Genomic DNA, 25,546 nt, shown 5'->3' on the forward strand with positions numbered 1-25,546 from the left:
ACAAAGTCTAGAGAAGGCACTAGAAGCATTTGGGAGAAGGCTGTATCCAGTCAGGACGGAGCAGAGGAGCTTACAAGAACAAGGACATTTGAATTGGGATTCGAATGATAACAAGGTGTTTGGCTATATCTAAATAGGAGTCCCCAACCTTTCTGGTACCAGGGACTGGTTTCACAGAAGACAGTTTTTGCAGGGACAGGGGCGAGGTGGTGTGGTTGAGGGGTGGTTCAGGAAGCAGGAAATCTAAATCCCTCTGTGGTCAGCTGCAGGGTTTGTGCTCTTGCAGGAGTGTACTGCCACTGCCATTTGACAGGAGGCGGGGCAGTAGAGAGAGTGGAGGAGAGCAGCTGTGAAGACAGCTGGGCTTCACCTGCCCACATCCTGCTTCTCATCTCCTCCTGCATTGCTTGCTCCCCCCTAACAAGTTAGGGACTCAGATCTGAAGCACTTTATGATTTTACAGTTTTCTTGTTCACAGTTGATTTAGGGGTAATTTAAGAATGAGTGACTTCATGTGGGCATGAGAACAGTCAGTTTCTCAGCACATCCTACTCTCATTAGACATAATATAAAATTTAAAGAGGGAGATAATGCTGCTAAACAGTGAAAGAGCACAAACTTTGTCTCTGCCTTAGTAGTTCCTTAATTCAGTCTACCTCATGCACACTCCAAAGGGACTGAAGGATCTTACAAATGACCAGATGGATTTTTTTTCCTTAAAAAAAAAAAAATAAAGCACGGAGTGGAAATCCTAGGGGATGTTTTATTATCTTGGCTCAACAGCACAGGGTAGAACCCGGATACACAGTAATACTCTAGGATTCACAGACCAACACGTTATACTCTGCTCAAACATACTGTTTATTGAAAAGAGAAACACTCCAAAAGGAGAATGAAGAAAAAAACAAAGAAAAGATCAGATGTGAATTAGCAGCACTTACGTCACAGGCTCCTAATTCCTTCCTGGCACACAGCCCTATGCAAGGAAACGGCCACAGCCCCTTGCTAGTCACCCAGACTAGTGCGGAAGGAGGCAGTCTGCCTCGAGAGTGAGCAGCGGAGATAAGAAGTCTCTCAGCCTCTTCAGGTTCCTCCTGCTCATCAGCAGGGGCAGGGTCTCCACAATCAGGTCTGGGTTTATGTAATGCAGGTGGAATAACAGGTAACCCAGCAGCTCAACAAAGATCAGGAGCATAAAGAACCACCACCGGCAAAGTCTGCAGAGAGACATTCATTGTTAGCATGAGGAGAAGGGAAAGCCCATGATCAAGCAGTAAGGGCTGGACCTCATAGTCATGAAAGGCTGGAGAACTGGTTACTTCAGACAAAACTGATGCAGGAAAATGGGCTATGGGGTACAGAGGATAAGGGCAGATTGACACAGAAAAAGAATCTTTCTGCAACAGAATAGATACCCATGGAGAAGAGTTGGAGGAACAAAAGATGATGGATTACTGGACCTTTGTAGTTTATTAGAAAAGGCTCATAATTGTCACTTGGGAGCCTCATCACCATTAGGTCTTCTGTAGCAAGCAGGTTTAGAACTTGAAGATTTGGCCTTATGTTACTTTAACATCAAAATGACAGTGGTTGGGCTTTGCTAGACATCCCATGCTGAAATAGACTACAATGAAGTGTGTATGTTTTATGAGCATCTAAGACAAAGAAAATCTACTCTATTAACAGCTTAACTGTTTATCTTTATAGAAATATCATAAGTGGAAATTTTGTGTAAAGTATTATATCATGGACTTTAGAGTTAGTCTCATTTCAAAAATTTAAAAACAAAACACACAGAAAATTGAAGTGTCTTTTTTTTAATAATTTCTCAGCCTGCAGTAGAAGAACCAAGAAAATTAATGCATCTTATACTCTGTCAAGGAGAGTATGACAGAGGCTCTATCAAAGATCATAAGGATAAAAATGAAAAATTGAAGTGCAAAATGCAGTTTCCATGCTAAACACCCCAGCTACTTACAATATTACAACTCTAGTAATGTAACTTTATGTTAAGGGAGAAGCAATCTGGTGTTTTCTGTGTTGGGGTATAACTTACTCATTAGGTCACCTGCAGGGTAAATGTAGCTTGGACTAAGTCAAAACCAAGATTCTGCTGCTTACCTAAAAAGTGAGATCTTCCTCTGGTTCTTAGTTATAGTCTTCTCCTATGGGAAGTAATAAAACCAAAGCTGTAGCTGTTCAGGTGCTCACAGAGAGGGAGAATGACAGGGTGGCGGTGAGCAGAGATCATACCACCCAGGTATGAATCTTGCCTTGGCCCGTAAAACACTGTCTTGCAGTAAAACACTGAATCTCATTATTTCTTAATTATAGAAATATTAAAAAGAAGGAGAGAAGAAGGTGTAGAGGAGACCTACATTTTGGATAGATAAGACTCACCATGGTTTCCACCAGAACAGACCCACGCTTCACTACTTGGGAATAATTCTTCTGGGCTTTGGCTCTGGATGAAAAAGACCAGAGCCAAGAATTATATAACAACATCTGAAGAGTTGATAAAAAGGTATTGTCTAAGTCTTGCAACACATATTATTAATTTCCTGCATTCTTGATAATATTTATGGAACTCAACATCTACAATTTACAGAAACAAGGAAAATAGGATCTATTTTCAAGTGAAAGATAAGCTATGAAGATGAGGCCTAATGTTAGCCTGGTGCTGGGTTCAAACTCCACAGTGTTTCTGGGTGGCAGCTCATATGTTTTTCAGGCCACACATTCTCAACTAGGCGGTTGTCCCATTTTCTTATGCACATCTTGTTTGGAGGTCAACCGGAGATGTGGGCAGACTTCAGATACATAATTCGGAACTCCTCATGTCTGGCTTTCTACTTTCTTTCCAGCATCTTTGGCTGCTCTGAATTACATCCTCTGTTTTGGGCTTTTTTTTCCCCCCCAGAAAGACGATATAATTCCTCTTGGTGTTTTAGCTGCCTCTTGCATACGAAGTTTGGTCTCAGATTAGAAGCTATAAAAACGGGGGGTTATAACCTGCTGCCATTCTTCCTATTTTTATTCTCTCTCTAATGTCTTCTGGTTGCTGTTGATTTGTTCTGTTTTGTGGGTTACAGTTTGGTGTTTTTTATGCTATGATTCAAATCCAACAAAAGCTAAGTCAAGAGTTTTTATGAAAATTTCTTTTTAAAAAAATATATATTTATTTATATATATATTTATTTATTTTGGAGAATTTCTTTTAATAACCATCAAAGGTTAAGTGACAGGAGATTTCTGGTTATTCCTTAGAGGGAAGAGCTTGTGTCAAACCACAAGACAAAAACACCCAGCAGCTATTTGAATACACTGGAGAACATAGTCAGCAGCCAAAAGGTGCAAAGCTCAAGCAAAGAAAAGCACAAAAAGGTGAACCCCTTTTCATTTACCTCCTTTCCCCAAGGTAATTCGTCACTAGAGTCCATAAAGCAAATGCCAGCAACAGTTTGCTGAGGCGGCAAAGGAGTAAATTAAGACCAACGAGAGGCTGCTGCTTCCCACTTACATTTCTTTGTTAAGCATCAGTACTTCCTTTTCTTCTTCCAGCCGCCTCAGAGCTTCCTGGTACATCTTTCCATGTGGGTAAAGACATCATTAAAAGAATATTTATATTTTTGTCATAGACAAAAAAACACTGTGTTTAACACTCTCCAAATATTCTAAACAGTACACGCCAAAGTGTGCACAAGGTAAGAAGGAATTAACATCAAAAGTTGACTCTTGTGATTGCTCTATATGCACAAAAACTCTTGAGTTCTCCTTACTGACACCCCAGCTCTGACTCCACTGTGCTCCCTTAAGCGCGTTACCCAGCTCCAAAGCTCAGTGTCCTTTCCATCATAACAATCGTAACCTCCCTGACTTGCCAAAAGCTCTAGTCTTAGCATTACTGGGAAAACTGACTGAGAAACGTACTGTATGACAAGTGCTTAGCACAGTTCCTGGCACAGAATAACATCATTTTTGTTGCCACTGCTGGTGTACAAAAGCATTCTCCTTAGAGGCAAAGCCTGAGGAGAAGCCAAGGATCTTATGTTTTGGGGAAATTCTGCCCCAACTCTACCTTTATGCAGTGGGCCTGGTCCTCACAACGCTGTTGAATGAATTGGTAGTCATTCTTCACCTAGGAAAAAAAAAATTAACAAATGTCATGTGTTAAATCAGAACCAAACCTTCCAGCATTTGGGAGGCTAAGGCAGGGGGATTACTGGGAGTTCGAGGCCAGCCTGGGCTACAAAGTGAGTTCAAGGCCAGCCTAAACTACATGACAAGACCCTGTCTCAAAAAGAAAAATAAAAAAGAACCAAAGCTAGACAGCTCCTTGGAAACCTACCTGGCAAAGAGGACATTTGGCTAGTTACCTAGCAACAACCACTTCACAAAGAAGTGACATCATCACTCACTCACAGGGTCTGTGAGCAAAGGGAATGGTTTGCCCAGGTTGTCTATGCACCACATACCGGGGGGTGGGGACGTTATGCATTCAGTAAAGTTTGGGGTTCAGCAATGGTTTGTGGAGCTAGAGAACGGCAACAGAGATGATAAGACCAGTACCTTTAATAAAGCTTTCTTCACCTGCGTGAGAATCAGTGAGTCATTCGCCAGCAGTTTTTGCTCCCCCGCCCTGCCCTTGTTTTGAGGTTTCCTTCCTTTTACACCCCGGGCTCCCCTAGTGGAAGAGCCGTGCTCTACCTTGGCCATTTCCTTTTCCTGCTGTGCACAGGACTCTGTGGACTGTTGTAGCTTCACCTGTGGAGACAGTGAACGACAGCAAGAAGTTAACAGCATGCTTCCGTGGGAGACAAATGTGACAGAGTCATCCTCCCCAGACCAACAGCGAGCCTGGCAGTAAAGACTTCCATGTGTGGAGACCATACAAAAACCCAGGGTGGCCACGATTATCACTTCTGGGTTTCCGACGAGGAAACGAAGGCATAGAGAAGTGCACAGCTGCCTTAGATCACACAGAGGCAGGGCTGACATTTAAACCTGAGTAGGCTTAGTCTCCAGGCAGACTTGCGTCTTACTCCCATCCTGTGGATGAGCTGATAAAAGCTCCCTGGACTCGTACCCCCATATACGCCGTGGGGTATATAGGCCATCTGAATTACAGAGGGAGCAAAGCAAACATTGCTGCTCTTTTTCTAGAGCAAAACTCAGGACAGTGGAGTTCTTATGTGGCCGCGTGGCCAAATTACCACATTTGCCACATAAATCGGCCAAGAGCTTTCCAGGAGAGTTTTTGCCCTCTTTTGTGAGTTCAATTTATTCATTCAACAATTAATCACTGGGCATCTACTATGTGCCATTTTAACATACTAGGTCAAAAATTCATGTTTGTAATTGGTTTGCTTTGTGGTAAAAAAAAAAACACATAATAATAATAAAATCAGGTTTAAAAATACAACTTAACTTGGCCTGTGAATCAAGGCTTGGAAAATCAGTTGAGTTCAAGCACACACACAATTTGGAGGTTAGTATTTTCTTTCTACTTCAATGTCTGTATTTGTGTGTCCTTGTTTCTATTATAAACTTCTTGATGGAAGACCCCAGTGAACATTCAAGAACATATGTTTCACTAACTGTGGATGACAAGGCCTCTTGAGTGATTTTCTCCACTTTTCTCCACGGCATTGCATTCACCTCTGTTACTGGTGATATCACAAAGGTCTCCTGTGCCATCAGGTTAGGTGGTGGGAACAAAGAGCATCAGCTTACCTCCGATAACCATGCAGACGTGGGCAGCACTATGCCTAGGAGAACCCTTGAAAGCACTTTTTCCTAGCATTTAGAATCCTTGCATCTTGCAGAAATTCCCTAGGTTTACTGTTCTGCTCACCTTCAGTTCTGCCAAATTCTGCTTCAGGGCTTCTTTATTAGGGCCAGCATTCTTAAATCCCCTTGAAATCTGAAAAAAATTGTTCCCCAAACGATGGACTTTGTAAGATACACACAGTACACACCAAAACCCAGAGTTTAGGATTCAGAAGGACAGTTTTTGGTTCAGGTCCTGAGACAAGCTCAATGGAAAAGCGTTTCCTCAGCCCTGTGGAAGCTGCCTGGCCCCACTCCAGCTGGATGCCCCTTTCTGTTTGCATAGCTCTTGGGGGCCAAAGCAGATGGAGAAGACAATGACAAAAGTGAACAGAGAATGGAGCAGAGTGACTGGGGAAGGAGGGACAAACCGTGTCTCTCTGGTCCTTTAGCCCTGTCACTACAGCCTATAACTCTCAGAGGACCAACGCTGCTCTTAGTCACTATTTGTTTGAAGGTTCAAAGGGCAATGGGAGACAGAGCACACAGAGTTTTCTCATTGTCTATCTGTCCTCTTTCTGCCTAGAGCATCATGGGATTTCTAAGAAATGACCCGTTTCAAGGTAGACGTGGAGGTGTGGAAAACAGCACTTTCTTTATTGTATGTAATACATTTCCTCACTGCAAGTGTGCACAGAACCCTCTCCTACACTCCCAGCCCACTCCACCACACTTTCTGTTGTGAAGCAAATTAACCAAGACAACCTGGAACTCCCAAACTGCGGGCTCCTCTTACCTTCTCCTGAAGCTCCCCCACATTCTTGTTGAGGATTGTATTTTTTTTTTCCTGTGGGAAAAAGGAAGTAAAGGGCACAAAGGTGGTTTGCTCTCATACCTGCCCTCACTAGCCCGGTAAAATAACCTCTGAGGACAAGGCGATCACGTGTGAAAAGTGCACTGGGATCCCACCCGGAACCTGAGACAGATTTGGGCCTCAGCCCAGTGTGGAGTAAGCACTTCACCCTCCGAGAACTCTCCAAAGCAGCTCTGATTGCTACAGGAGGACAGGCCTTTGGAGACGTCCTTACCAGCTTTTCTGTCTCTGCTTCCAGGTCCTTCAGGGCTTCCTCCTTCTCAGATATGATCTGTTTCAACTCCTCCTTCTCTTCATCTCTTTCTGTTGACAGGGTGAGATCTCTTTCCAGACTGCAAAATAGAGTCACTCAGGTGTGGCTTAGCTCTGAGGCAGCTGCCAGGGCCCTCACTTCCTCACTTCAAAAGCTCCTGCCAACATTTCAGGGAGCACAGTGATTGCCCAAAGGTGAGCCTAATGTGGAAAGTAAAGCACGCTTTTGTTTGTGTTTCAGGATCTACGGAACAGGTTGAGATTTGCCATCAGGGAAACAGACCTCCCTCCCGCCTCTTCTCTGTGCCAGGGTGAGGGCTGATAGGTGAGGAGAAGCCCTGCCCATCCCAGTTTCAAACCCCGACCTTTGGATAGTTTTTTCTTTCTCTTGAATTTTTCTAAGGAGAGCCTCATTTGCCTCATCCAGTGTCTGCAAATCCTTTTCAAGATCTAAGTTCAGGCGGTTGAGGTTCTGTTTTGTGGCTTCCAAATTTGCTATTTCTATCATTAACCTATAGGAAAAATCAGCATTACTAAAGCCAGGACAGAAAAATAGAAGATCCCAAGAAGAGTTTTATTACTTCAATTCTTCTCCTGTTATAAACAAGCCTAACCAGATGGACTTTATTTTTAATAACAAATTTCTGTGTTGAATGGTTTTATACAAGGTAAACTCCTAGAGTCAAATCAGATTTTTTTAAAAAAATTTATTTTTGTGGTGCTAGAGAGTGAATCCAGGACTGCATACATTCCAGGCAAACATTCTACCAGTCAGCTGCATCCTCCAGCCCTCACATTGTAATTTTGAATATTTCAAGTAAAATTCACTCAAGTACAACTCTTACATGAAGCAAAACTATTTTCTCACGAATAGTTATTATTTTTAAAAAAATTTGTATGGGGTTTGTGGAATCTAAGCAATATGTATAAATTATTTAAAGAGGGAAAAGAATTTCTTCTAACTCAGGCAGGAAGGAGCCCAGCCTGATTATAAGGCAAGGGAAGAATGCATCTTTTCCTCACAAAAACCAGTTTGCTGTGTGAGACATTGACTATCCCTGGAAACCCCATTATAGTCTCATGGAGCACAGAGAACAGAAGTCAAAGTTATTTCTTCCTAGGAAGTTTTTCCAAGTGAGAGATGATGATGTTCCACATCCTGCACAACTGAAATCTCTCTTCCGAGTGGATTCTGGAGACTGCCTTAGTATACTAGTTCCTCTACTGAGGTCCCTTATTGTCCTCATTACTCACGTATCACCCAGCGGGGTTTGTTCCACTTCTTCCATATCACCTAACATAGTACTTTGTCTAGAAAGGGAAAGGCAAACATTAGACTCTGTATTTAGACGAGCCACGAAGAAATCAAAACCTTTGACACTCTCACCAGGATTAATTACAATGCTCTGCAAAAACTAAATACCACTAAAGTAGATACTAGTTTAATGTAACGTCTCATAAGTGAATACGATCAAAGCATGGAAAGCTATTTTAAAAAAACATTTATCCTTTGGCTACCTTTCTCTTCTTTGTATGCATTTGACCTGTTGAGTAAAGTGTTAAAGTACCCATGTGTAATTTTTGACAAACTTAGTAAGAGTTTATTGCTAATCCAAACCTTCAAGGAAACAGGGAAAAAAACCTAGAAGAGTGAGAGGTACCAAAAACTGCTGTCTGGTTTCTACTAGTTTGTTACCCTGCCATTTTCCTTTAAACTCTGGATATAACAGGCTGAGTTGGTCCTGAACCTGTGGCAAGAGCATCAAACTGAACACTACTACTGACAGGAAGCCACAAACAAACACTGAGTTCTCAAGTTGACCTCTCCTAACCATCGCACCAACTCTTATTGTTCAAAACTCAGTTTAAAAAAAGAAAATATCACAACTCTTTTCACATGCAGTCTTATCTCCTTTAGTTTGCAATTGAAACCTTCTCACTTTAATTCCCTTTGCCGGTCCTTCGCCCACCATCTTGCTCCATCACATTGCCTCTCCTGCTTTCTCCTCTCCTTACACCCAAGGGATTGGAATGGTGCTCTCAGGACTCACCTGGCCTTTCTCCACTGAGCTTTCTTCTTCTACCCCCACCAGAGATTCCCACTTTAAAGTCAGAAGTTTCAGAACTGCCTTGCTGACTGAGTACCTCACACGCAGTGCCACCTTCTATATCTGGCTGGGTGGCAGAGTGTCATAGTGGGTATGGATGGGTGAGGTGGCAACAATACCTCATAATCCCTTTACCAGAGTGGGAGCAGAGTGCAGAAGCTTACAGTAGTTTAGATGTCTTCTGAAGCAGCAATGAGCAGCAGCCACTTCTGGGTAAAGTTTAACCTCTTCTGAAAAGCTTTCCCTTTCTTGTGTATATTTTGCTGGGTAAAGTTTTGATGCACTTATGTATGTTTATTGACAAACTTATTGAGAGTTTATCTTTAACCCAAGCTTTTAAGAAAACTTGGGAGAAAAATTAGAAGAGTAAGCCCCAGAGTGGACCTACATTTCATTCTCTCAAACCTCTAGGCCTACCAGAAATTGTGACTACTCTTGTTTCTCACCCATGATCTCTGTATGACATCATCATACATTTCTGCTTCCAGGTCCAAACCATGAATCTATGCAAGAACCCTCATTTCGACCACTTTGGATGATCAGACTTGCAAAAATAAAAGCTCCTCTATTTTTCATCAGCTGGCACTGCCAAGTCACTAAGAAGGAAGGATATGGTTTTGCCACAGTGAAAAGATTATGAGTAGGGGAGAAGGAAGAAGGAAACAGGCGTGTTAGGCTCAAAGGCCCAGTTCTGCTGTCCACTCCTTCACAATTCCCCATCATTTTTTGATGCCTTAAATTTCCGGAGCAGTTGATGGAATTGCACATATCACTATCATTCTTCTAATCATTCCTGGATTCTTTTTCTGTGCTAAGTGGATGAGGCAGGACACAGAATTGGAGAGAAATCCATAGCGATGTGTGCTTGAACTTCAAATTTTTCTGACCCTTATAGTTAACTCCTTCCATGATTTAAGTCAAATCTTTTCCAGATAAATTATAGTAATCTGGGGCTCTGATAGAAGACATAACCTTCTTCAGGAATGTCTCTCCCTTGCAGGAATATGTGTCAGTCTTATCCATTCTTTTCAACTCAGCTCAAACATTGATGCTTTTGTAACTTCTTAAAAACTAAGTTCTAAGTTCTAAGTCTAGTAAAACGAATCCCTCTGACCTCTGGGCACTTTCCATTGTTTTTAATCTTGTTTCCATTCCATGCTTAGTCCATAAGCTCCTTTAGAGTGTATTTTAATCAAAGTTATTTTTATTTTCCTCCTTACTTGTGCTCCAGGGGCACTGTTTACATAGAATTCAATTTGGAACTAAAGTGGGTTAGATAGAGAACACATATGGATTTCTTTATGTCCTAGAACTTTGTAGTTAAACAGCAACTTTTGTCCCTGTAAATGAAATTTTATAGCCTCCTGTTCCTGTAACATCCTGTTATTTCCAAGCAGGGCCACCAAAATACAAAGCTGTCACAGCTTTTCTGCCTTTGTTCTCCTCCTGCTTGCCCACAAGTTCTGTGCAGGAGACCAAGCCCTTTGACCAAGGGTATGAAAGCTGGAGCCTGTACTTTGTCCTTTGCTCAGCCATTTTAGATTTTTCAGCTGAGCTGCTGTACAATTAAAATCCTCCTGTTTCCCATTTGGTCTCTCATGTCTCTTAAATCCTACAACAGTATTTGGTGTTACCTTGAGTAAGTTATTTAATCTCTGTTAGCTCATCTCCTGAGCTGTGAAAAGTGCTACTACTACTTTGCAAAGTTTTGATTTTTATTAAATCTAATAATTAGTGTAAAGTTAACACAATGCCTGGTATGCAATATCATCTAATTCTCACCCATTTTCTCCAACACAGTTCATTTTCTGCCTCATCTAACATTTGCACATGACACATTTTAGTTACTTATTTCTCACTGCTGAGACAAAATATCCAACACCCAAAGTTAAAGGAGAAAGGGTTTATTTAGCTCACAGTTTGTAGAGGTTTCAGTCCATAATTGGCTGGCTCCAAGGCAAGGTGGCATATGACAGGGGATCGACTGTTAATGGCAGCAGAAGACAGCAAAAGCACCCATGGGAAGAGAGGGAGTGAAGACTCTCTGTGTCCCTTATATTGTATGCAGACTACCTGCTCTAAGGTGAGTGTAGTCCTCATGCCGATAATCCCAGCATTGGACCACAATCAATCACAAAGTCTGGATTTTGCTGTCTTTGAAACCATTTCCACCCCCATGACTGAATGAGGCTTTGGGGGAGCATCCAGACACAAGCAATAACACATATGTTGAATCTTTTCAGAATACATGCATGCATAAATGATCCATATGTCTCCCATTATTTACAGTAGGCCATTTTGCCTTCCAACACACCTGAGACATTCTCATCTGTACACATGCATTAGCATAGTATCATTAGCAACAGTGCACTATGGCAGAATTCTCAACAGAAGGTTGTGTACCCCTTCAGGGGTGCAATTTGAAAGCCTCTGTTAAATATCCCAGAGAAGTAGATGCCTCTGGTTGAGAATGATTGATGGCTTAACATATTTTTCTCATCACACTGCTTCTTTTTTTTTTCCTTAAAGACATCACCTAAACTCATAGTCTATGAAACTTTCCATAATGAACACTTTTAGTTTATACCCATTACAAGTGATCATATTTTCCTGTTTCCTTTGATGCTAAGAATCTCAAAGTCACATTTGAACCCCTTATTTGATATAAATATAGACATAGATATAGGAATAGATGATACATATGCATATGAGAAGGAAGAATGTGGTTGAAAGCAACAGATAAGAGAATTGGCTTGGGAATCAGACCAAAATCACTTTGAATACTGGCTTTACTACTTCTAAGACACTTAGGCTGAATGTCAACGTGGTGGCCTTGAAAGCCACCAAGGGAATTAATAAAGTGTATTTCTGTGTGGGTCTGGGTAAGTCATGGAGGCATGTTCTGCAGAGTTATATCTGGCCCTTAACCCTTGCTTTCTGGTACTGCTTCTTCATGCTTCTTCACGCTTCTCCCCGGCCACCACAAACTGAGAAACTTCTATCCACTGTACTCCTCTGCCCTGATGTTCCTGCCTTGAAGTCATGGACTGATCATGGGCAGAAACCTCTGAAACCATGAGTCCAATTAATCTTCTTTTCCTTTCAGTGATGTATGTTAGGTATTGTATCCTAGCAGCAAAAAAAAAAATATATATATATATATATATAATTACATATATATGTATATGTATATCTATATTACACACACATATATATATATATATGACCAGTAAATATATATATATATATATATATGACCAGTAAATCTTATATATATATAAATCTTATATATATATAAATCTTATATACATATATAAATATATATATATATATATATATATATATATATATATATATATATGACCAGTAAATCTTCTTAGATGCAAGGAGTTAAAAAACTTATTTAATTCTCCTGAGGCTTGATTTTCTCATTTATGTGGTGAAATTAATATGTATCTACTTCACAAAATCATTGTAATATTGAAAAAGGACATAGAACAGCTGACACAAAATAAATGCTCCACAAATGATATTAATAATTACAACTATTATTAAAAAAACCAAATTAGCTCAGCTTTATTAACAGCTCCTCATCATCCCTCATCTTAGGAAACTATTCCAGGGTTCATCTTTACTAACCATCCTGTGTTGCATGACTTTTGATTTTGAAGACTAGTAAACAAATTTACTCAGTAGTTGACAGAGGGAGAAAAATGGGGATATTTTATTGCTAGACATGGAAATTTGGTAAAATTATTTAATTAAAAATTTACACTCTGGATAGAGATAAGTACATAAGTAATTTTATATTACATACATATATTCTTTTTATTTAAAAGGAAAAAGGGAAAAAACAAAACAAAACAAAACAGTGTAAGGGTACAAGTAATACAGAACTACAAAAAAAAAAAAAAAACAATAAGAAATCACCAGTTAATAGATTACACATTATCACCTTAGAGATAGTTGCTCACGTCACAGGATCAAAGCATACAAAGTGGACATTCAAACAGTGAGACTGCAAACAGTTGTGTTCAATGATCCAACCAAAAACATTAATATGGTCATCTATTTAACACCCCTAAACACACTTGCAGTTGTATCCTTTAGAGCACTTTTTTTCCCTCTCTTTTTTACAACAAAATTTACACATTTTGGGTTTTATTATTCCATAGTTCTTATTACTTTTTTTTTGGAAGAGAATAAAGTCAAATATGGCAAAACAAAGCTGTCAGTCAAAACCAAGGATAGACATAGCCCATGATGTAAAAACAGAGTACAAGGTTATCAACAATGGTTACCATAATGCCTCTTGCTTCCTTAAAGAGAATTGTCTATCGCATTAGGTATTATAAAGTTGAACAAAACAGTAGAAAACAAGACCAATAAAACCTAAACCTTGTAAACATTACAGGACTTCAAAAGAAGATAATAGTCAAACCAGATCTGCTAATTTTTTTGTTTTTTCCCATTAATTAAAAAATCATTAAAAATAATAAATAATTTTTTAATGAATAAGGGAGAGATTGAGATAAAAAAGGACATATCAACATAATGCAGGTCAAAACATGATAGTTTCAGCAACCTAGTGCTTCACCACCAAATAACCCGACTTAATAGTAGTTACCATAGTGTCTTTTTCCTTGAAATATTTGAATATAACTTCATATACTATCGCATCAAACATATCAAGTCAGTGTAAAACCATTCAAGTGGATGAAAGCATTATAGGGTATTTAGAACCAGCTAACAAAATGAACAATGGTTTCTATATTATCTCTTTACCTATAACAAGTTTTGTTTATACTATCACATATAATAAAATCCAGCAAGATACATCATGATAAAACCAATGGAGAGAGAAGAGCCATAGTTTGGTGAGGCTTCAAAACAAGATGATAGTAAATCAGTACTAGCTATTATGATGACTTGTTTTCTTCAAAATAGCTGTTCCTTTCATCACAGGCCATAATATCAAGCAGCCCAGAATAAAGCCATTCCAATTAATAAATGAAAACTTTATAAGGCTTCAAAGCCACATAATGGGAAATCATGATTACCACATTTATATATTTGAATCATTTTTTACATTAGGAAAACATATATATATATATATATATATATACATATTCTAAGTGGACTAAAATCAATAGCATTTCTCAGTTATCATGTAAGAATTTGCAATCCACTAAGGATTTAGTATGCTGGGTTCTTTAGTATTTTTATTTTTATTTTCTATTTATTTATGTATTTAGTTATTTTGAAGAGAATAAAACCAAATGAGAAAAAACAAAATGGGGTCAGTCAAAACAAAAGGATGGACATAGTACATGACTTAAACCCAAAATGCAAGATGATCTACAGTGGTTACCATGATGTCTCTTCAATAGAATTATCCATATCATCAGGCACAGTAAAATTGAACATAGCAGTATGTAACAAAATCAATAAAAACAAAACATTGGAGACATTATAGGACTTCAAAAGAAGGTAATAGTCAAACCAGAATGGGTATCATAGTGAATCTTATTATCTTCAAAGTAGTTGCCTATACCCTCAGACTTGATACTATCAAACAAAACAGATTCAAATAAAATCAGTCAAGACAAGACAGTGAAAGCAATACAGGGTTTCAGATTAAGTTAATAGGAAATTAAAAGTGGCTACTATAGTATATCCTGCTATGTTTGGGATAACTGTCCATGCCATCAAATTTAGTATAAGTAGACAAACAGGCAGCAAATACAACCAAACTAAACAGAGCAATGAAAACAATATGAGTTTCGAATCATGATGCAAGATTAACAATGTTCTCTGCCTTCCCTTTTTAGACAATTCCTCCCCTTTCATTTTCACATGGTGCATTGTACATTTTGTATCCACTATTATTTTTTAGATTAGGGAGGCAACACTTATTTAAGTGGTTCTGAACCTTTTTATCCCTGAGCTTGATCTCAAATTGTAGGTACTCAATTGTACCTACAAGAGCCTCAAGGTTTTCCTTCCTAATAGCTGAGTAGTTCTCTATTGTGTAAAAGTGTTACGTCTTTCCAACCAATCTGCAGCTGATGGGCAAGCTACCCCCACTTTTTTCCAGTTCCCTATCACATACAGTATTATTTTCTCATCTTTGACTTTCAGTCCATAAACCCTCTTTCAGGTTAATTATATTTCTTGCATAGAGCATCTTGATGGACTGTATCTCCTGATCCACTTTGCCTATGTTTCTTTTTATTAGTGTTTTGAGGCCATCCATGTTAGCGATTATGGCCAACCTTCTCTGCCTCATCTCTGCCATGCTATTTTTCTGTTGTCTGCTTTTTCTCTTCATTCCACTGTCTGCGCCATTCAATGAGCCCCCTTTGCTGCTGTTCTTGAAGCCATGGTCTTTTTTCTCTCTCTTTATAATGTTCTTCAGTATTTTTGTAGGGTTGAATTAGTGGTCATGAACTCCCCAGTTCCTCTTTGTGATGGAAGCATCTTGTTTCTCCATTAATTTTGAGAGATAGTTTTTCAGGATACATCAATCTGAGTTGGAGGTTGTTTTCTTTCAGGGCTTGGAATACTTCTCTGTAAGATCTTCTTGATTTGATGGTTTGTGTCGAGAAATCTACCATGATTCTGATGGGTTTTCCTTTATAAGTGATCTGTTTCTTTTCTTGGACAGTTTTTAATATTCTGTCCTTGTGTTGAAGTTCTGCAATCTTGATTATTATATTTCTGGATGTAGATCTATTTTAGGTATAGCTGGCTGGAGTTCTGTATGCCTCATTTACCTGAATATCATTTCCTTTTCCTATGCTTGGGAAGTTTTCTTTAATTATCTCTGTAAATAACTTTTATATTTCATTTGTGTTTACCCTTGCTTCTTCACTCACATTTTTTATTCTTAAGTTATAGATCCTCTTGTCAACTTCTAGCCTTTGTATTGTTACTTCCTGATTCCTTGTCATTTTTAGGAGATCTTTCCTTTTGCAATCACAAGTTGCAAATATGCCTTCAAGGTTTGAAAGACTATCTTTAGTTTCTTTCAAGCAGTTTGCCAGCTTTCAATGGAATTTTTAATTTCCTGGTAATCTCTTTGAGTCTGTTTCATGTATTCTAGATTTTTTATACTTTTCATCAATATTTCCCTCCTTTTTCTATGCTCCTCCATTCTTCCATCTATGTCTTCTTGAGAGATGCTTAGCATTTCTTTTATTATTTTTCTTATATGTTCTTTTACTTGTATTAGTATTTCTGTTTTAAGTTCTTTTATAATTTCATGAAGATATTTCTTTATGTCAGATGATGTTTCTTCAGAAACTGCAGGTGTGAAACCCATGATCTCTTCTGTGTTTACCTCTCCTGGGCTGGTACTGCTTGGGTTGGAGGTTGGAGACTTCCTTTTGTTTTTTTCTCTTGTCATGCTTCTGGTATTTTCCAGACAAGTGGATAGTGGGGGGTCTCCGGCACTTCCTGTATGGATTATATTTTCTCTGAAGCATGCTGGCTAAGGACTGTTGCTCTCCCCAGTCTGTATGTATTTATTTTTTTGGTAACAGGAAGTGAACTCATGACCTTGCACTTGCTGCTGAGCTATATCCCCAGCCCCTCCCTTAGTATTTTTAATCATTTGTCATCTTCATCTGGAGGATGCTTCAATATGATAGGCTCCTTTTTATTTTCAAATAATAAATTGCAAGAATACTATTAAGAGATCCCATAGTATAGTTCAAATTTGTAATATCCTCAATGGCTTGTGTAACAAAGCCCTGGTCCCCAGGTGGTGGCATTATTAGGGGGTGGTGGAAGCTTTAGAAAATGAGGCATAGTTGGGAAAAGTAAGTCACTTACATATCCTTGAAGGATATGGGGACCCTGGCCTCTCTCTCTTTCTCTCCTTTCCAGTTGTCTTGGGTAAACAGCTCTCTTCCTTCATATCCATGATGTTCTGCCTTAGGAGTCCAGAAACACTAGAGTGACTGTAGACTGAAACTTGTGAAACTGTGATCCAAAATAACTCTTTCCTCCTTTATTTCTGTTACTTTATCATAGTGATGGAAAAATGACTCACAAAAAATTGGTACAAAAGTTGTTGCTGTGACAACTGGCTCTGTGGTTCAAATGATGGTTTCCGGAGCCCATGTGGAGGAGCAGGCTGGGAGACTTCAGAATGCCGTAAGCACAGCTTCTTTGGTAATTTTGGTGTGAACTTGGGGGATCAGACTGTGATAGCATTTTGAATAATAAAGCCTGTGCTGATGAGGCTTCAGAGTGAAAGGAGGACCACTGGGAGTTGAATTAAAGGCCACTCATGTCACCTTCTTGCAAAGAATTTGTGTACATTTTGTCCATGTCCCAAGACTTTGTGTGAAGTTGAGTTTAAGTGTGTTAGACTTACTAACATGGTGGAGGAAATTTTAAGGTAGCACAGCATACAGGATATTTCTGACTGCATTTAGTCAAGTTTAGAGTGAGAAAAGGAAACAAGAGCCAAGTGGGAAGTTTTGAAAAATTTGAGTTTGTTCAGAAAGGTAGTATGTATAAAGGTGTGGCCAAAGATGCGATTGGTGAAGAGATTATTGCCATTAAAAAAAATTCAAGTGCTTTGTTCTGGTATGATAACAGTGATGTCTTTAGGGTATCTCACAAATTTGAAAATCCCTCCTCTTAGAAGCTCAAGACTATAAATATAAACAAGCTTGAAAGATTTTGCTTTAAGTAAAGAACCCTGGGTGCCCTGCTTGCACAGAGCTGCTTAAAGCATTGCTTCCTCAGCATCATCTTGCCATGCTCAGCTGTCCAGGGACTCAGAAGCTATACAAACCCTCCTACAACAAACCTGCTGGCAACAGACCTTAATGGCATCCATGTGGCGCTGATTTTGTAGGCACGTGGGATGCTAAGAGGGTCATTGTGGTAGGAATCATAAAGGCTTCCAAAAGATTCCAAAGGAAAGTCTCGAAGGCTCTCAAGGATGCGTCAGGATCAGAGTCTTTGCCAGAGTACATGAATCCATGAGAGTGGACCTCAAACTGAAATGGAGACCTAAGGAAGTTAAAAATGCTAAGGACACCCTTGGGAGGTACATTAGGACCCCTTTTAGCTCTTACAGCCCACTCACTTTCTCCTGTACTAATCCTAACCTCTGGCAAATCATAATCTGTTTTCCATATCTATAACTCTACCTTTTTAGGAATGTCACATAAATGGAAACGTGATAAATGATCTTTACAGACTGGCTTTTTTCAACCCTTAAGGCTCAATTTAAATTGTTTAGTACAACAATACTTCATTTTTATTTCTGAGTAGTGTTGTGTGTTAGGACTATTCCATGATTCAGTTAAACATTCACTTGCTGAAGGATTTTCACCTATTCCATTGTATATAAGATTTTGTATAGCCATTGATTTTCATTTCTCTGAGATAGATTTCCAGGAGTGTGGTTGCTGGGTTATCTCATATATACATGTTTACTTTTTAAAGATAGTCAAATTACTTCCAGACTTGCTATAGTTGGTTACTTTCTCTCATTTCTGAGACAAAATAATTGACACTCAAAATTAAAAGTGGATAGGTTTGTTTAGCGCACAGTTTATAAAGGCTTCAGTCTATAATTGACTGTCTCCAAGGCAAGGTAGCTTGGCAGAGAGGCACTGCACAGAACAGTTCATGGCCAGGAGAAGAAAATAAAACCAAGTAAACTAGGGACAACAACAGTTACTTTTATTCCTTTTATCTTCTTTAGACTACTTGGTCTGAGTAACACTCACATTCTTATTCCTAGTGTCCTTGATCCTAGCACTGGGCCATGAATCAATTCCAGTGTCACAGACTCTAGATCCAACTGCATCTGAAAAAACCCCACCCATATGACTTCTTGAGGCTTTGGGGGAACATCTAGACACAAACCATATACCATCTTATATTTCTATCAGTAAGTAAATATGTAAGAAATTCTGTTTGCCATCATTTCTGGCATTTGGTATTGTTATTTTTGCTATGCTAGTAGTTTTGCAGTAATTATACATTTTAGTTTTAATTTTCAGTTGGATAGATTAACAATGGTAATTAAACATGTTTTTATGTGCTTATTTGCCATCTGTATACTCTTTCCTGTGAGAATCTCTTCATTCTTTTGCCTATTTTATAACTGTATTTTTTAAATTAACTGTGGGTCTTAATGAAGTATGTGTGTGCATGTGTGTGTGTGTGTGTTCTTCTGTATCTTGTACAGTACTAGGAAGTGAGCCCAGAGCCTTTGCACTAGGTTATATCTCCATCCCTATTTTAAATTTTAATACGAGGTCTTTCTAAGTCACTAAAATGTCCAGAGTGGAACAATTGTAAGAGTTGAACTCAAGCTGGCATGGAGACTTCAGAAAGTTAAAGATGCTAAGAATGCCCTTGTAAGGTGTCCTAAGACTCAAGTCTCTTTCTTCCCTCCCCTCCCCAACTCTCTCCTCACTTCTCCTTACCCACCATCATGAGATGAATCTCTCTCTTTTACCACTCCAAATCACTAAGTTGACCAGGCTGGGCTTGAACTTGCAATCCTCCTGTCTAAGCCCCCTTAGATAGTGTTGAGATTATAGGAGTGAGTTATCATGACCAGCTCAATGCATTCTTTATATATTCTAAATACGAATCCTTTGTCAGGCATGTGATTTTCACTATTGTCTCCTCATTTGTCCTTTCATCATCTTACCAGAGTTTTCACAAAACAAACTTCTAAACTTTTCTTACCTGGTTTATATATTTTTTCTTTTATTGATCATGCTTTTGGTTTCACACCTTTGGTCCTTAACATTTTGTCTAACATTTTCTTTTAAATGCTTTGTAGTTTTTCCTTTTACATTTGCATGATCAAAGTTTGATTTTTTTGGAAGGTATCAATCTTATGTTAACTTATTTTTTTTTTGTTTCTTCCTGATGAGTATTCACTTGCTCCAGCATCATTTGTTGAGAAAACTTTCTTCCACTGAATGATTTTTCTTCACTTTTGCAAAAATCAGTTGTCTGGATTTGGACAATTTGGTAAGATCCAATAGCATTGTAGCATTTAGTTTATATATCTTCTAGAAAATATTGTTAAAATAGATTTTTTTATTGTATAGCTAGAGGAGACATAATGCAATTAAATGTAATTTACTGGATTCTCAAACTATAGTAGCCCTTATCTGATACACATGTATAACTTACTAGTGAAGTCTATTTAGATCTCTTAACAGCATACAATCTATTTTGTAGTTGGTACTCATAGATACTAACTTTCAAGAGTAAGGATCATGAGACCCCTTTCCTTGGTTTATCTCTACACAGTAGATAATTCATGAATGCAAGCCACTTGCTCTGAATGCATAGCCAAATGTTTACTTTCTTCCTATTTAACTACACTCATGTCATTGGAGAAAATAGCAAGACGGGTATCTGCAGAGAGACATCAGTGACCTTCTGATACCTATATCCTTTGGATAAGGTTTAAAATTATCACCCTTTTGGATTTACATGACTTCTCTTCACTCAAAGTTCATTTTGAATAATGATCAGGGAGACTCTAAGCTTCCATAGCCCAGAGGAACAGAATGAAAGGCTCCTACTTACTGTTTTAAGTTCTGACCTTTTATTTTCTTTCTCTTTTGGTACTGAGGATTGAACGTATGGCCTTGCCAGGCAGGTACTCGTGCTGCTGAACTAAATCCCCAGCCCTGGCACTTTTATTTTCAACAGCTTATTTTACTGAGAACTCATGTTTTGTTCCTATATTTAGGCTAAAGTGGAGGTCTATGTTAACTTATATGACTGCAGAATGCAGTTTTAACCTTTTTGTTCAAAATCTATAAGCCACAAGGGTTCTATTTGGCATGATATTTTAGTTTTGTAGAAACATCACATCATGATAAGACAAATTGTTATTGTATCAAGAATTAACTCTATTTTCTAACTAACAAAAATTAGTTTTGAACTATGAGATTGTATATCTTGGAGAAGATAAATGTAGGTTTATTTTGTGTTTTTAGAGACCATGTAGTCCCTGCTTCACATGCAAATGTGTGAAAACAGTAAATTCCTTGAGATTTAAAAGAGATCTTGTCATTTTGCACATTTCATAATATTAAGACTGATTTGTCAATCAAAACCTATAGAATGTAACACAAATTTCCAATGTCATTAAGATTTTTTCACAAGGGAACAGTTGAACTGCAATACTTGTAGTCAAAGGTTATATTGCCATGATAGAAACATAATAACTGGCTTCATACAAAAAAGAAAAAATTCTTCTAACCCATAATGATAAAATAGTTTTCTTGTATTCTTAGTATCTGGTAGAAATCTATTCTATAAGGGTCCCCAAATTATTATTAAAACACTAGGATCATTCAAAATGAAATATGGTAACTTACAGTTCATGAAAACTCCAAAATCTGATCTATTCTCTGTAGTGCTGCCTATAACTGAATGTGCTAAAGAACTTTAGCAGGTAATTAGTGGGGAAAAAATGAAACACTGGGAATAATGTTAAGTAATAATTTATGTGAATCAATAAGAAAATATACATACTATATATGGTATGTAAATTGAAATAGTAGTCATGCAAAACAAGTCAGAGAAAGCAACCACTTCAGCAAAATACTTTCAAAAATTACAAATGATAAAGTAAAACATGTACCTATCCTGAAAGCCAGCAACCTTATAATTTATCATGGCCTACAAATTATTCTTGTACTTGTACTCAAGAAGGGAATATACAATGCTTTTTACACAAATTTGTTAATAATAGCAAGGTTCTTAAAGCAACCTAAACATCCACAAGAACTAGAATGGATAAATAAGTTATGATATACAGCAGAAGAAGCTCCTCACAATTTTACCCAAGAATGTACATGGATCTCTTAATCATGTGGATCAAGAAGGATCAGATCACAGAATGCATGTATTCTAATTCAAAATACACAGAGTACATAAATATAAATAATGTGTTCTAAGATATATGTGTAGGTTATAAACATGTAAAGAGAAGCAAGAGAATAATTACCATAAAATTCATAATGTTTAATATTCTGGAGGAGAGAGAGAGAATGAGATCAGAATAGAGTAGAGAACACTTCTGGAACATATTTTGCCTTCTTAACTGTGAACACATGTTGGTTGATAATTATTTCTTACACATTTTTTTACTACATTTGTACTCTATTTCACATTAAAACATACAATTAAACAATTAAGATAGCAATGTTCTCTTCTACTCCAAAAGAAAGGTACTTGGCATTTGAGTTTCTGGAATCAGTTTCCTCTATCCCTACTGGGTAGTAGGTGACGGGACGGTCATAGTTTACACCTGAAAGAACTATAAGAAGTGACCCATTTCCACAAAGAGGACTTAGTTCTAGGACTGAGTTTGCAAACTGCTGGTGAGGGGATGGTGTAAAATTTGACCATAAACATTTTATGTTTGGCTCACATGTACTAATGATTTTAGTTTCATGGCATCTTAAAAACAGGAGATATCATGTAGAAACAGGAAAATAATGAATTCTAAGTTCCCTAAAAAATCAATTCTGATGACACTGACCCTACATTTCAGTGGAATGTTCACTCAGCATAGATCCCATCACTCCTTGCTGGTCCTCATCCAAGTCAGTCATTTATACAAATAGCCTGACTTCTAAGGGTGTTTAACTCCTGGTTTGAAGGCTCTGTAGGTGGCCTACAAGAGACCAAGAGTGCCAGTGGAGGCTGGGCACTAAAAGCCATGGTCTCTGGAGTGGCAGTGAGCCTCTCATGACCCTGGAATGGCCCTGGCATGGACGATATGGGTTAGGTAAACTGCTTCTCAGTTCTCATAGAAGTCCGGTCAGGTATAATGTTGATGTGGTGCAGGATAAATGGTTATTTCTCCTCTCTCATTTTCTTATATGATAAAAATTCAGGATTCTGGTAAATAAAAGAAGGAACAGATAACACAAGAAGAAGCTATAAAAATGTATTTGGCATCTCATGGACTTTGTAAAGTTGTGTTACTACAGATGGATCCTTCAGATAGATTCCAGAATCTTCCATGCAATGAACAAAGAATTGCAAGTGCATAGTTAAATGGAAAGTTAAAAACAGCAATATTTACTGAAGATCACGGAAGATGAGCTCAGGGCAAGTCCATGCCAACAAAAAAGTATGGCACTAACAGGAAAGTGGTGCAGTGCTAACAGGAAAGTGAAAAGCACTGCACAGCTTTTGGAATTTACAGATGTGCATCTCAGCCTAGGTGCGTCCCACTAGGTTTTTATGTAAGGTTGACAGGAATGATTGACAGGGGGCTGAGTCATCTCAGGGCCTTTCAACACACATGGCTATCCCATAATTTACTAGGGTCTTATTATATGTATGAGATATAGTACACAGTTTTGGTAACATAATAAAGCTCAAGTAAGATAATGGTGACTGTCAGCCCAGGAGATCTGAAGGGTATGTGCTCTTGCCCTAGAGCATCAACGATTTCCTGGGGTTTTGTTCTTTACCACCTCTCTCAGGACAGTGGCAGGAGCAATGGCCTTAGGGTGCTGCTGGACTCAAATGGGTGGAGGGGAGTGATTTCTTTTGTCCCATCATTCTAACTGCACTAGCTGGACTCAGGTAGATCTAATTTGATGCACAGAAGAGAAATATGTCCTTTGTGGACCTTGACTATGGTAGAAACATTCATTGATGCCTTCTAGATGGTATTTCATTATTACCTATTTTGAAGAGAGCTAAACAGAAAAGTTGACATGATGCAACAGCAAGCAGAAACACCAAAATGACACCCAGGATTTAGAGGCAAATTTACTTACATCAATGGGCTCTGATTGGGATCATTCCCAGAATAGCAGGCCCTGATCTCTGGTGGTCTAGGGCTTTTATGGAATAAGCAAACAGAAGTACAGAGGCAGAATGGCTTGTCAGTTGGGGACTGTTTTATACAGTGTACATCACAGTGACCACCTGTGCTTCACAGTGACAAGCTGTTTCTAGGAGGCAGAAGCAACTGGAACTGGAACAGGAACTATTTCCTGGGCAACTAAGAAACTGAAGTATATTGCCAGGTGTGTGTGTGTGTGTGTGTGTGTGTGTGTGTGTGTGTGTGTTTCTGTTACAATATAAGTGTTTCTTGTTTCTTTTCCTCTTCCTATTCAGAAAATTGAATCTTGTATGTGGTAGTTCATTTTTTCACTCTTTCCCACTACCATTTGGTCAGTACCAGAACAGTTTCCATACTGTGGATTCCAGAGCAGAATCAGAAATGAGCAGGAAAATAGCCCAAGGAACAAGAGAAGGGCTAAAGAAACCAAATTAAGTCTCATAATGGAGAACTTAGATAAAGGGAAGAGTAAGAAAAGGAAACTTCAGGAAGGAAACTAAAGGGGGCCTAATGGGTGAATCTGCTTGGAAGTCAAGGGATGAGCCAGTAAGATACGCAGGACAAAAAGAGCACAAAAGTTGCTCTGGTCAGTAAGGAAGTAGAAAAAACCTACTTCTTATTTAAGGTCCATTTAATACTTGTGAGGGTTGAAGTTCAGAGTGGCTGTGGTGGGGTGGGGGTGGGGAAGACACAAAGACTGAATCTCACCTCTTTAATTAAACCCCATTCTCATGCTATAGAAACAGGACAGGGAGGATCTGGCACTCACAGGAGTTACCCATTAGTGTGCAGCCCGCAGATAAGGCTCCCCAGAGAGAAGGAGCTGTCAGTTGAAAGGAAGGGAGCTGCCCACCCTAAAGCCAGGCACACGGAGGAGAAAGCCGATGGAAGACCCAAGTCATGCAAAGCCCCATCCAAAATGATGATGCGGAGCCGTGTTATGAGCAGTCACTGCCACAGCAGTGGCCAAGGGATCTTTCTGTCCTGCCTGCAGGGGTGGGGGAAAGGAAGCCAGATGCAGGCAGGGAATCACTAACATTCATTTCTGCTGGAGTCACCAAATGTTGTTCAAGAATTTGGCAAGAATATCAGATTAAACACTTTCTTTTTGCCAAACCTAATCATGCTGACTGGCAGAGGCCCATTTATTTGGAATATACTTTGAGTTTTATGATTATCATGCTGTCAATCATCTACACTAAATATTGCAATTCAAATATATACAAAATAATTCATTTGAATTAAACACATATTTGCATAATGTCAATTGTTTTATAGTATTGTATTTGAATTTTGCCAATTGTGCCAATGATGCCGTTTATAGTATTTTTCCTCTATCTGGGGTCACACATGGCATGTAGATATCGTATGTTATTAGTCCTCTTTTTATATGAGACCGTTATTCTGCCTTCTTTTGTCTTTCATGACATTTATGTTTTTGAAAAATACAAGCCAGTTGTTGCAGAAAATATTCCTCATAGTGCCTAATAAATAGCCTACATATAATCTTTCAATCTTAAAACAAAGAATGAGACAGACAGAGAGAAGAGTCTTAATGCTCAAGGGACCTGTGAAATTATTCCATGTGATTTAATTTTAGAGAAGAGAAAACTGTATTCTGCAAATTAGTTCAAAATTAATTGAAAAACAGCAAAGCAGACATTA

General features: G+C 38.5%; 1 protein-coding gene across 1 annotated transcript in view; it reads right to left on the reverse strand.

Moving 5' to 3' along the window:
* Positions 1-749: 749 nt before the first annotated feature.
* LOC100725140 (transmembrane and coiled-coil domain-containing protein 5B-like) overlaps positions 750-25,546 on the reverse strand; it is a 69,417-nt gene continuing 44,620 nt past the window's right edge. The window contains exons 3-11 of the mRNA XM_063249728.1: positions 6,858-6,991; positions 6,566-6,616; positions 5,855-5,923; positions 4,708-4,764; positions 4,079-4,138; positions 3,521-3,585; positions 2,401-2,464; positions 2,122-2,165; positions 750-1,217 (exon numbers count right to left, since the gene is read on the reverse strand). Of these exons, the coding sequence (XP_063105798.1) occupies positions 1,019-1,217; positions 2,122-2,165; positions 2,401-2,464; positions 3,521-3,585; positions 4,079-4,138; positions 4,708-4,764; positions 5,855-5,923; positions 6,566-6,616; positions 6,858-6,991 (743 nt within the window). The 3' untranslated portion in view covers positions 750-1,018. The remainder of the gene's footprint in view (positions 1,218-2,121; positions 2,166-2,400; positions 2,465-3,520; positions 3,586-4,078; positions 4,139-4,707; positions 4,765-5,854; positions 5,924-6,565; positions 6,617-6,857; positions 6,992-25,546) is intronic.

This window comes from Cavia porcellus, unplaced genomic scaffold (genome assembly GCF_034190915.1).
Source record: "Cavia porcellus strain 051 isolate PalLab524CR breed Dunkin Hartley unplaced genomic scaffold, mCavPor4.1 scaffold_6, whole genome shotgun sequence".
Classification (NCBI taxonomy): domain Eukaryota; kingdom Metazoa; phylum Chordata; class Mammalia; order Rodentia; family Caviidae; genus Cavia; species Cavia porcellus.